Source organism: Capronia coronata (assembly GCF_000585585.1).
Source record: "Capronia coronata CBS 617.96 chromosome Unknown acBCG-supercont1.6, whole genome shotgun sequence".
NCBI lineage: Eukaryota > Fungi > Ascomycota > Eurotiomycetes > Chaetothyriales > Herpotrichiellaceae > Capronia > Capronia coronata.
In genome coordinates this window covers 113,579-125,628 of record NW_006912898.1, presented here as the reverse complement: position 1 = coordinate 125,628, position 12,050 = coordinate 113,579, and the positions used below count along the sequence as shown (strand labels likewise).

At 52.4% G+C, this 12,050-nt stretch overlaps 5 protein-coding genes across 5 annotated transcripts; 2 read left to right on the top strand and 3 right to left on the bottom strand.

The window, feature by feature from the left end:
- Positions 1–325: 325 nt before the first annotated feature.
- A1O1_06716 (uncharacterized protein) lies at positions 326–2,955 on the bottom strand (the record flags this gene model as incomplete). Its single annotated transcript, XM_007727594.1, has 6 exons — positions 326–997; positions 1,162–1,295; positions 1,377–1,457; positions 1,534–1,593; positions 1,662–2,478; positions 2,539–2,955. 6 exons carry the CDS (start codon positions 2,953–2,955, stop codon positions 326–328), a joined length of 2,181 nt encoding a protein of 726 aa, XP_007725784.1.
- Positions 2,956–3,676: 721 nt separating this feature from the next.
- On the bottom strand, positions 3,677–6,300 carry A1O1_06715 (uncharacterized protein; the record flags this gene model as incomplete). Its single annotated transcript, XM_007727593.1, has 4 exons — positions 3,677–4,193; positions 4,267–4,837; positions 4,888–6,075; positions 6,126–6,300. The coding sequence occupies 4 exons, from the start codon at positions 6,298–6,300 to the stop codon at positions 3,677–3,679; spliced, it is 2,451 nt and encodes an 816-aa protein (XP_007725783.1).
- Positions 6,301–6,749: 449 nt separating this feature from the next.
- On the top strand, positions 6,750–6,992 carry A1O1_06714 (uncharacterized protein; the record flags this gene model as incomplete). The annotated part of the gene is made up of 1 exon (XM_007727592.1): positions 6,750–6,992. A coding segment is annotated over one exon (243 nt), but the record flags the coding sequence as incomplete, so codon positions are not given.
- Positions 6,993–7,419: 427 nt separating this feature from the next.
- A1O1_06713 (long-chain acyl-CoA synthetase) lies at positions 7,420–9,613 on the bottom strand (the record flags this gene model as incomplete). The annotated part of the gene is made up of 3 exons (XM_007727591.1): positions 7,420–7,506; positions 7,552–9,106; positions 9,153–9,613. The coding sequence occupies 3 exons, from the start codon at positions 9,611–9,613 to the stop codon at positions 7,420–7,422; spliced, it is 2,103 nt and encodes a 700-aa protein (XP_007725781.1).
- A 1,110-nt stretch (positions 9,614–10,723) lies between these two features.
- A1O1_06712 (uncharacterized protein) lies at positions 10,724–11,682 on the top strand (the record flags this gene model as incomplete). Its single annotated transcript, XM_007727590.1, has 2 exons — positions 10,724–10,781; positions 10,850–11,682. The coding sequence occupies 2 exons, from the start codon at positions 10,724–10,726 to the stop codon at positions 11,680–11,682; spliced, it is 891 nt and encodes a 296-aa protein (XP_007725780.1).
- Positions 11,683–12,050: the final 368 nt, after the last annotated feature.

Sequence of the window (12,050 nt, the reverse complement as noted above, 5' to 3'; positions counted from 1 at the left end):
CGACATGACATGTTATAATGATAGACTTTTGTCGGATTCGACGGGCGGGGTTTGTCTAAGCGTTCTAGCGTGTGACTTTCAGCATCTTGGTGCTTGGGTGCCAGCAACGGTTATCAGAGCATAGAACTCGGATGTCTGGTTGGGGAATGGATCAAAAAAACTTTGCTTGTGATCCAAGCATGGAATGGAATAGAATGAATGGTAATTGACGAGCAACAGACACCACCCGCTGGATCAGCCTCGGGTCTCGAGACTCGGAACGAATCAACAGTGTTGCACCCCATACTCTCGAGTCTCAAGTCCGTCTTGCAGCAACGTCGAGCAGCTAAAACTGTCTCCTATGAGCCTTCTTGGGCAACTGATGCTTCTTGTCTCTCTTCTTCATCGCTCCCCCAACTTCTCTTGCTTCATTATGTGCCATGTCGTATTCCGCCACCGCCATTTCCTTGTCTATGTTTCTCTTCGGCTTTGGTAGAGCACGCACCTTCTTCCTCCCGGCCACGGGAGCCGAGCTATTCAGGACCTGCGCGATTAGATACCCGTTGAGCGTGTTGTGCGAGTTCTCCAGCGCGTAGAGCGGACACTTGCCGTCCGCGCCGTCACAGTCGACGGTGGGTGGACAGCAGATGCCCACGCTGTTGGGACAGGTGTTGCACAGCGCGTTGTCGATTCCGAGGCTTGTGGAGTTGTTGGAAGTTGAATTAGAACTGGAGTGGGTGGTGGGCACGATGAAGCGCGAGTTGACGTCGTCGTTGTCGGGAGACAGTGCAGGGCTTGTCATGTTACTGCCATTGCCATTGCCATTGCCATCTGCTGCAGTATATCCTGTAAAGTTCGTTCCGAGGCGCAGGAGAGCGTTGTCCATCGGCCCAGGACAGTACGAGACGTAGACTTCGACGGTGGTGACGGCGCGTGTGCCAGAGGAGGAGGCGGTGGTGATTGGGGCAGCAATGGTTGTGTTATATGGGCCTGTTGCGACGAAGGTGCCTGAACCGGTCTAGACAGGTGAGAGGTCCATGTCAGTCTTTCCGTCTGTCTGTACAGAGTAGAGTAGAGTAGAGTAAGGGGGAGGTGGTCAAGCCATGACATGACGATGGCACGACACAACTCGTTTCGAACACGCGGCGTGTCGACAAATAGGAACATGAGAAAGTGACATACCAGCGTTCCACAACCTTCGAATCTGCCACTTCCAGAGACGATGCCGGACGATACTATCGACACGATGCCGCCTCCTAAGGGTGGCCATATCGTGCCTGTACCAGTGAGCGTGCCCGTTCCGGAACCAGATCCACCTGATGATGATGCTTTGTTAGCTATCTACCCTCTTGGAGAGATCGAGACGGAGAATGAAGAGAACCGATCAGAAAACTTACATCCAGTGATGGTTGCTGAGCCGGTGAATGTGCCTGTCGTGGCTATCACTGTTCCACATCCGACTACTTGTGATGCCGAGCCTGTTCGCGCAAGTCAATACCCGAGGTTGGTTGATAATAGAAAGACACTTGGAGAGAGAGAGGTCCAGAAACATACCGCTTGCAGTGCCGGATGCGACGATAGATGTGTCATCGATCAAGACGGTTCCTGTGCCTTCTGCACGTTCCAATAAGCAGAGATTAGTGAATTCTTCCTAGCAGATACGATGTAGAATGGAAACTGACCCACTACACCGCTTCCCGAAGCGGTTCCACACCCTTCGATGATGTTTGGCACCGTCGTTGTGATATAAGTGATTGAAGTCGTGGAGGTGACTGGTGTCGCAGTGATCACGGTCAAAGTAGACCGAGTCGACGATGTTCCAGGGCCAGATGTTGAACCTGGACCGTCTTCACCACTATTCGTGAATGTGATGGTGGTGCTCGCCACGACGATGATGGAAACACTCGAAGATATCGATCCGGACGCGCTTGTCGTCGAAGATGTCTGCGATGACGTCCCCGACGTGTACGGCACGCTTGAAAGAACAGTGGAAGTCGTACTTGAGCCAGGAGTCGTTCCTGACATGGTTGAGGCCGAGGTCGTTGTTGTCAGAAAGACCGTGGTCCCGCTGATTATGGTTATGGTGCTCATCGTACCTGTGCTTGTGGATGTAGATAGACTTCTGCTATAGAGATTTGGTGACACACTCCCCGAAAGTGAGGACGATGTGGTCGAGGTTGAAGACGAAGACGAAGACGACCGGGATGTCAACGAGGTGCTCGTGGCGGTAGTCAAGGACGCTGTTGACGATGGAGTTGCCGAGCTCCTGGTCGTGGTGCTCATGTTGCTGAAGAATGAGGTTGTTGTGGTCGAGCGGAAGACGCCACTACTATACGTGACCGAACTGCTGGTCGTGCTGTTGAGACGACACGAGGCCGGGATCGTGAAGCAACATGGCAAGCCGCTCGACGATGTGGTGCTCGGTTCAAAGACACCGGTGTAGTTTGAATTATAGCAGTATGAGGTGGTCAGCGCAGGGTCCGGGAATTGAAAGACGCCCTATGAATGCGTGTCAGTAGTGTCCTCGACGAGCCAGACTGTGAGGTGAGGCGTTCTTACATGGTATTGGTGGGTTGTACACGACGCCGTGGTTGAAGCCGTGGTCGAACTCGCCGTGATACTGGAGCCCGATCCGTCGCAAGGTGTGCAGGTCGCAATGGGAGGGTCACTGGCGAAGACACCTCTCTTGAACAGTCCCTTGCCCTGGCGTGTCTTGCTGAAATAGTGGTGATAGTGCAGACTGTACAGTGTTTCCCGGGTGCCATTGGACGAAATGGTGATCGAAGGCGCCACGGCCGTGATCATCGACGGGAGTAACTCATAACGCAGGTCCGTCCCACTAGGCAGCTGATGTGGCCGCGGAGTAGGGACATGTAGCGGTTCATAGGGGAGGGTGGAATATCCCAGATCAACAAATGCATATGTAATAGGGCACAAAGTGGCCGTGACCAGAAGCAGGGAACGAAGGACAGACATCTTGACGGATGCAAAGAAACAATAGCTCAAGCCCGGCCTCGTAGAGGGTGAGAGGATGATAAAACTGCAGCATTTCGCCCAGACTCGTTCGTCTCGTCGCGTTGTGATATGCACAGACCGAAGTAGTAGGAATGGAATGCTGTGGGCGTGTCTTTTCTCCTACCTGTTTTGACCCCTTCAGCTCCAAGTTGACATGTTGACTCCATTAGAATACAGGCGCAGGTCTCTTTTAGAGATCGGGATGAAGCTGTAGACACAAGCAGGACTGTAGAAGTTGTGATGAGAACGATGAATTGAATCCTGCTACCATCCAGGAATAAATATATCAACAGAAATCACAAGCCTCGTACGTGACGAGAATCAACCCCCGAATCGTCCAGCCATACTATCAAAGCTCACCACCACTTCCTCTCCCTTCGCTCGAATTGTGCCATCATTCAGATATTGAATATGATCAAGTTCGTTTAATACTCTAGAGAAACGGTGGATAGGCCCTTATGTTGTCGTGGGCGGAACTATTCGGTGCACAGAACACAGCTCACGTGTTCCTCGCAAGGCTGAACCCAGTCAGGGGGGAATTTCTACAACAGAAGTCCATTCCAATCTCCTTCCCATAAAGAAAAGACTATCTATCTTGACATGACCTAGTACCCAAACCACCTCTGCTTATCTCCTTCTCGTCCATCCCGTCGGATCATCACACCTCAGGCGACTCGCTCCTTCATTGATCGGCCGCCAATTCAAACAGGGCAATGGTATCGCAAAAGTTTGCCCTATTGACCGAGTAGGGCACTACATCGGTGCCTTCGTAGCTGATCATGAACTGTGAGCCTTTCGTGCTCAGCGCCCACAGATATATGTCCGTCGAGTTCCGTATGTCCACCATCCGTTCCTGGCAACTTTCCGTGCCCAGACATGCTTGGGTGTTCCAGTTCTCGAAGAAGTTGTACAGGCCGCCTCCATACATGAAAATGGACGAGCTGTTGACAAACCGAAGTCCCCATGTCCTCGCGCAGTTTAGCTGGACGCAGTCCTCAAACGTCGGGTCATGCCACGATGGCTGGGCCGTGAAGGGCAACCGCGCGTCCGGGTTGCCCTGATAATACGCTGTCTCGTGCTGGATATGGCCCATGAAGACGTTCTTCGCGTTGACGAATTGATAGTCGTAAAAGACAGAGTGTTCGGCCGCGGTGCCATACATCCACACTGGACCGTTCTGGCTTTCGATCAGGAATCCCCTGGAGCTCCCATGTCAGCATACGAGTCCCCCAGTTGACGTGAGTTATAGCTAGGGATATCAGTGCGGCTTACGCTTTGTTAAAGATGTAGATCTGGTCGCGCGTCCCCATGTCCAATTCGTGATCAGCCACCCAGCCCCAGGTGTTTTCGAAGTAGCCGTCAGCTTGCGAAGTCACATGTAACAGCAAAAACGCCCCGATGCAATTGGTCAACTTCGAGTTCCCCGGTGCGATGGGAGTGCCGGGGGTCTTGATGCACGTGTCCTGTTGCAATTGAGTGCCAGCTGATCCGCCTATACGCCAATGCGCGTCCCACATGCCGGCAAGAGCTGGCCCTGCCGCTTTGATATTCCACTCGATGATGATGGCACCAGGACAGGGTCCCTTCGTTTCGAACATCAGGTCGGAGATTTCCACCGTGCCCACATCGCCTGGATTCCCTATCTTCCACATGGGTTTGGGGTTGAGCTCGGAACCAAAGAAAGATCCCGTGGCCATGACAATGCTGAGCAGCTCTCCGGTGATCTTCACATTGGGAGGCACAGTCACAGTGCTGCTGACAATGTACGCTCCTCGGTCGAAATAGACCACCTGGCCTGTATTGGCCGCCACATTAAACAGAGCTTGCATGGCCACAGTATCGTCTGCAACAATGCATTAGTATGAAGATACAGTCGGTTCCGCTTCTTCTTACCTGTGGTGCCATCTCCAAGCAGCCCGTGTGCTTTCGCGCTCAAAAACTGACTCCATGGCAGAGTCTCATACTGAGGTTTGACGCGATAGACATACTGGCCATTGCTATCCACGAGATTGGATGGTCGAGGGATCGGGGCCAGTTGTCGCTGGATGGTGGTCTCCTGAGCCGAGTATGCGGTTTGGCTGGAGTTCTGATAGGTACATGTCGTCCCATTGAAGCTCTGTCCGTTCAGTGTCTGCCCAGCTGTAGTCCAAGCATTACCTTGAGCAAACAACGGGATGAACTGTCCGCCAGCGAGAACGGTTCTTGCTTGCGTTCCACCCGCCGCCGAGATTGCCGCAGGACTACCGGTGAAGTCGACATTCTCCAGTATCAAGGTTCCCGCGGCTTGGGGCGAGCTATACCCAGGAGTATAGGGAGTGAGGATGCCCTGAGTGGCTGAGATGGTGCTGTCCAGCAACACCAATGAACCTATAGCCTGGTTCGAAAAGCCTCCGTTTGTCATGTCAATTCCGACGTCGGAATTCGTGATCGTGATCTGTGTGAATGTCCAGAGCCAGTCAAAATTCATCTTGATGGCGGTCAAGCAACCATCCAGCTGTATTTTGCGCGTCGTGAACTGTTGATTGCCCAGGTACATCCCTATAGCACCACCGGTGATGACCATATCAGAGAAGAACCCGCCTGAGCCATTTTCCATGTAGATGCCTTGTTGTTGGTTGTTGACTACATCTTTGGCTACCATGTTTATCACAATATTCTGCAAGCTGGTTGCTTGAGCCACCTGCCAGTGGATTCCGGCTGTCTCCAGAGGCGCCGTTGTCATGTCGATGATGAAATTTCGGATTTGACGGTAGAAATTGTTCTGGTTGGCATACCATTCTGCGCCGCTACCACTTGGAATGTATATATCCGCGTCCATGACAGCGAGACCAACAATGTTGGTAAAGTTCGACTGGACCTTGATGGTTGGTGGGTTGACTGCGTCTCCCACCATCTGCGTGAAATAGTACATGACAAGCGGTTTGGAGACGAGGTACGTTCCGGGGGGAAAATAGACCAATGCCGGTGTCACTGTTGAAGATTGGCAGAATGAGCCGTAGGTTGAGTTTCCACCGCCACATCGGTTGCCAGGGGTCGCAATGGCGCGGTTGATGGCATCACTGTCGTCGAGCACACCTCCGCCTGAGGCAATGTTAAAAATGTGGACAGTGTCTGGGACATGAACGGCTCACCTGTTGCGCCATAGTCTTTCACGTTTCGAAAGACTGGATAGCTAGGATCTTGGAACACGACTTTTCCGACGTTGGGCTTGTTTGCGAGCCAGTACGTGGACTGAGCCGATGAGCATGCTGTAAAGAGCCCGAGTTGGATGAGGACCAGCAGTGATGTTGTATATGCAAACCACATCTTTGCCGTCGAAAAGGCCTGAAGTCACCGACACTGTTATGCTCTGAGAAAGGTACTCGTTCCCATAGTCAGACAGAGGCGTGATATAAGGAGTATTTGAGTCGCGTCTCGGACCGAGCATGGCCTGTTACGCGCTGCATACCGCGCTTCATCATTCAGGAATGCGCATTGGCAAGAATGTGAGGTGAGACACCACCGACTCAGTCTCCTTGGAATAGAAATTACCTGTCAGCCATGCTTCCCAGCTAGAAATCTTTGCCGGAACTGCTGTATGTCAGTACACAGCTTCACGGACGCCATACTCAACGCCAGCCATCCTCAGCCATGAAGATCACAATCCTTCTTGCCATTGGCGTAGTCATCAATGGCGCATCCGCCCTCAGGTTTGTCAGGAAAGGCGACAGGTGCGAGCACGGAAATCTCTGTGATGAGAGGATTGGATCTAACCCAGCTCCAGTTCGCTCAGTGTCGCGGCCGAGGAGCCCGCTGAAAGCAGCGGAGCTGATGGAATTGTCACTGCCAGTGTCGACGGAGTATACGATGATGGCGGAAGTGCAACCTGCAACGAATGTCTGAAAGACCCTGGTATCTGCTGTGCCGTCGAGTGTCAAAGCGGCATGTGCCCGAAAATCGCCATGGAAAATGGGGGCTGGACAATCAACGGTGTCAAAATAACAGGCGGTGGGAAGTGATGATTGATACAGCAGCAACCAATGTAAAGGCTGGTCAAGGCGGATCCTGTCTGGCGTCGTGGAGCAACAAACAGTCCTTGACCTGGTCGAAGGATATACCATCCAGCCGTGAAGGAGTGATGGAGGGGGCTGTTGCCAGCAGATCGATGGAGAGGTTGCTGTGTCATGTCAGAGCAATAGAAACGCACCACGAAGAATAAGAAAGTCTCAGATGAGAGGGAGACATCGGACATGACCATAGAGTGGCAAAGCAAATCATTATACTACATTTTGAGGGATGCATCGCCAAAGACTGACTCCGGACACCCAGCACACCCGTGGAAATGGCAAGCTGCCCTCTCGTAGCAAGCTTATGAGCCGTAGCCTGTCGCAGCAATGCCGAAAGCTGGAACGCGTGAAGAGTGCCGTGCTACAAGCTCCCAATATTTCAGTTGCCGTATGCCTTGTGAATTTCCTTTTCGTATCGCCCTTGGATTTTCTTCCTTTGCAGCTTTTGTGCAGGTGAGATGAAACCCTACCACAGTCAGTATTGTCAGAACAGGAGCGTGCAAAATCTTACATTCTGTGGAGTCCATTCCTCATCCACCAGGACCACGCCGTCAATGATTTCGATGCCTGCAAGGCCAACCTCCCGCCCGGCCTTCTGGATCTCTTTCAGGACGATGGAATTGAGTTTCTTGTCGTGGACGATTTCTTCCAGGTGATCCCCTTTGATGCCGTTCGCAGCCGCAATCTTCTTCAATTGGGCTTCGACAGGTACAATGATCGCAATAGGTCTGGCCTTGTCCTCGGCCGCAAAGACGCAAATGTTCCCTACTATGGGAGATGTACGGTATGCGGACTCCAGCTTCTCCAACGCAATGTACTCGCCATTCAACGTCTTGACCAAATTCTTCTTTCGATCAATGATTCGCAAGTGACCATTGGCATTGAATTCTCCGATATCGCCTGTTTTGAACCATCCGTCGTCCGTGATCGCCTCCCTTGTTTCCTGCTCATTCTGCCAGTATCCTTCTGTGACAGAAGGGCCTCGGATCCAGATTTCGCCCTGAGGGGGCTTGTTGGTTGAGTAGTAGCCAGCGTCAGGGAAATCAACCAACTTGATCTCGATACAGCCGGGAATATCACCCAAGGCATGAGGGTCCCATGCCAGAGGATCCTGAATAGCACCCATAGCGGTAGTCTCGGTGAGCCCGTAACCCGAGATCATGGGAGTGATCGCGTAGCTGATAAACTTGATGGTGTCTTGGGAAATCGGGCCTCCACCGTTGAAAGCAATGCGGAGACGGCCGCCGGTGGCGTCTTTCAATTTCTTGAAAACGATGGCATCAAGCAAGCCAGCGCCCGGTATTTTCGACCCGAGGAGCATTTGCTTCAGAGACATGGCACCCCAAAACATATTCTTAACAATGAATGAGCCGCTGTTGATCTTTGCAAGGATGCCTTTCTTCACGCTCTCCCAAACCGCAGGGACGCCGATCAAGATGGTGGGTCGGAATTCACGGATATCGCCTTTGCAGTTGCGTACAGATGCGTCAGACAACGTCTTGGGGTTGCCATAACCCATAGTACCACCCCAGAACATGCAAAGATTTTCGAACATGTACTCAAAGATGTGCGACTGAGGTAGGTAAGTCAAAAGCGCATCCGCAGGCGAGATGTAGGGCGCGACTATTGTTTGCACACCTGCCATAGCAGCCACCACCGCTTTGTGTTTGATGGTCACACCCTTCGGAGGACCTGTGGAGCCAGAGGTATACATGATGCAGGCCAGGTCTTCGGCGCCGGGTGGCACAGGCTCGACCGGATTCTCGGCGCCTGATTTGCGCAGTTCATCGAGGCTGAGGACTTTCATATCCGGGAAAGTGGATTTCAGCTTCTCCAGGTCCCCTGGTTTCACCTCAGGATCCGTATTGTAGATGATTGACTTGACATGTGTGGCATCCTTGAGCACCTTGATCACGACTGGAATCAGATTCGGGTCGAGAAAGATGGCCGCCGAGTTTGTCTGCACGAGTGAATGTCTCAACCCGTCCTCACCTAGGGAATCGTAGGCCGTGACGATGGGGATAGACTGAGAGGCTGCGGCATGGGACATGGCGAGCCAATGGGCGCTGCACAAGTTAGAGAGGAAAGCTTTTATACCGGGGTCCTACGTACCTGGTGGCACCGTAGAGGTGCATCTTCTTTTCTTTTGTGATTCCCAAGTGGCGCAGGCCAGAACCAAGGTCATGGGCGAGCTTGTCGTATTCGATGAAGGACATATAGCTGTAGCCACTGAGTTCATAGTACGTCCACTGCTTGTCCACCTCCACCTCCTGGCCGTCCACGATCTTCTTCACCTTTTTGTTCTCGACGTGAGTCTTGATAATCTTCCTCGTGCCCACGGCTTTGGCATTTCCAAATTTGGCCGAAGCACGTTTGAGGTTGTCGTAGACTGTCTTCACATCGTCTGACGGGAGTGTGATCAGCTTGTCCTTGGCCAAAGGATGCCGCCTTGGGATTGTTTCGCCCTCTTTCTTCTGATAGCCAGGTACTTCGACAGAGAAGGGTGGCTTCTTGACCATCTGAGCTTGCACCCACCCGTCCATCCTCGGACGGTTGTCATTACTGAGTGACATGTTGAAGACGTGTAGGAGAATGAAGGGATGCGATTTGGGTTAGAGAGAACGTGGGTTAGGGGGAATTGTGACAATGAGAGGTTGGTCGGCCTTTGGTGAGGGGGCTCTCGCTGGGCAAGTTGGCGAGTGACTTGTAGGTTGGCAGCAACAAGACCAATGTCTATGTTGTCTGCGCGGCGATGACAAGGGCAAAATATTGATGGCGCAGGGCTTTGCGTCTGACGAGAGCGTGAATAACAAGAACCCAGGTAGAGAAGAGTAGGAGTGCTTAGAAGAGCGCGTTCAAGTTGCCTGCAGTGCCAGTGACCAAGCTAAAGATGATTTCTTCTCGCAGCTTTCTGGGGTTGGGGCGATCTTTTGGGAAGTACCAGGGCAGAGTACAGAGTACGTCACGGTGGCTAAAGACTTTGGCCCCAGGCGACAAAGGGCAGTTTCAAGTTGGAGTTGGTTGGGCGAAATGCCAGTGCGCCAGGTTCTTCCTGTCGGGGTTGCTAACGGCCTAAGACCCCATGACCCAATGAGAAGACGGCATCAGTGGGCTAGTCGCTCACTACGGGGATCAGTTGGGGTGCTAGGCGCGAGTTAGTCTAGGGAGACACCGTTGGTTGGGATCCCTAGCACTACGTATTATGGTGATTACTTAATAAGATGCTACGGCGCAGGTAGTGAGGTACTAGGTGCGTACCTAGTATCTGTGGTATGATCTCCAGGTCTGGTGTTGCCTGCGCCGGGCTTGCCGAACAGTATATCGCAGTATGTCCACCACCTGCGATGTCTGTTTTACATTCTAGAAACCCAGCCTCCGGACATTTGACTGAGGCATATACACCTACATACCTATCTAGCCACCTTAGGCACCTGTTCTAGGCACCGTCAACCAATATCAACTCTGTCTGCGCTTCTCCATGCTTATGCCGATTACTCAACCTTCGCTATTCCTGCAGCTGCCGCCACCATGTCCAAGACTCGAACAATGTCCAGCTGACTCTCCCCCTGTTTGGGCGGGTGAGAGAACACGCTGACGGCTTGAAGTCAGCATCAACTTGCGTTCGGCGCAGCTGCTCAGACTGTCGTTTTCATATGCGGTGCCCCCGGAGATAACAAGCTGCAATGGCATCACGCAAGCTTCATACCCTCTTGGGTGCTCCTCTCCAGGACGCTGATGAAGGTATCGCTACATCCCCCATCACCAAGGCTGACTCCTATTCAAGGCCTCCGCCCTGACTAGCCACGTAGAAACCTTTCTCTTGTTCAGTCAAGACATCCCAAGCAACAATCTCGGCTTCATCGATTCCAGAGCCGAAACTCTTGAAATCGAGGTCGCAGGGCATGACTATGTACTGCGGCAATCCCCTGGCTTATTGAATTCCAACAGAGGCGGAGGCACCACTGGCGCAGTCTTGTGGAAAATCACGCCCCTATTGGCCACCTGGCTAGCATCATTGCCTCCGCTCCTTTGCGATGTTGGCGTCCTAGGCACAAATGCCACTGTTGTCGAGTTAGGATGTGGACTGGCAGGCTTGATGGGCTTGGTGTTGTCTCGCGTCGTGCGGTGTTATGTTCTTACAGACCAGGACTACGTGATGAAGTTCTTGAAAGAGAACATCTCCAACCACTTACCAAGCCCGGACTCGGACGCGAACTTGAAGGGATCGAAAAAGAGAGGTCACCAGCAGCGGCGTAGGCCCGAAGGGAACCTCAAACTGATACCTCTTGATTGGGAAACCGACGATGTGGGAGTCTTGAGGGCCGCCATAGCCCCGGAAGAGTCAATTGACCTTTTACTTCTATGTGATTGTGTCTATAACGAGTTTCTCATATCGCCACTCGTTCAGACTTGTGTCGATATCTGTCGTCTGGGGTCCTCAAGCGGGAAGACCACAGTTCTCCTCGTTGCTCAGCAACTTCGATCCGAATCCACGTGCGAGTTGTTCTTGAGCACATTGCTGAGACATTTCGATGTATGGCGCGTTCCAGACGAGAAGATATCTGCGGGTCTACGTTCCTGTTCGGGGTATGTCGTGCATCTGGCAACCTTGAAGCAATTGGACGGGGGCGTGGAGGCTTAAGACTCCAATAGGACTAGGACTCCATGTGTGTTGACACGGGGCTCGACCGTGTAGCATCCGTCCTTTTCCGAAGGCTCGTTGCTGTCTGTTAAGCCGTCGACAAAGCCCAAGGTGAAAGAACGAAAGTCCATAGTCTCGTAGGAAGAAGAGAGTGTAGCGAGTCCAGAGCAGAATTCCACGTCCTTTAAGGACATTCTCGCTACCGTTCGCTGGGTCTGCGATGTCTTCTGACTTCAAGGCATTTCAGAACGACTGTGCACGCCGGAGGGATTGGTCTAGACGTCAAACTTGAGCCTTAAGGCTAACATCTGGCCAATCAGCCGAGATATTTGGCGAGTCGTTAGATAATGAGGCTGAATTATATCTCC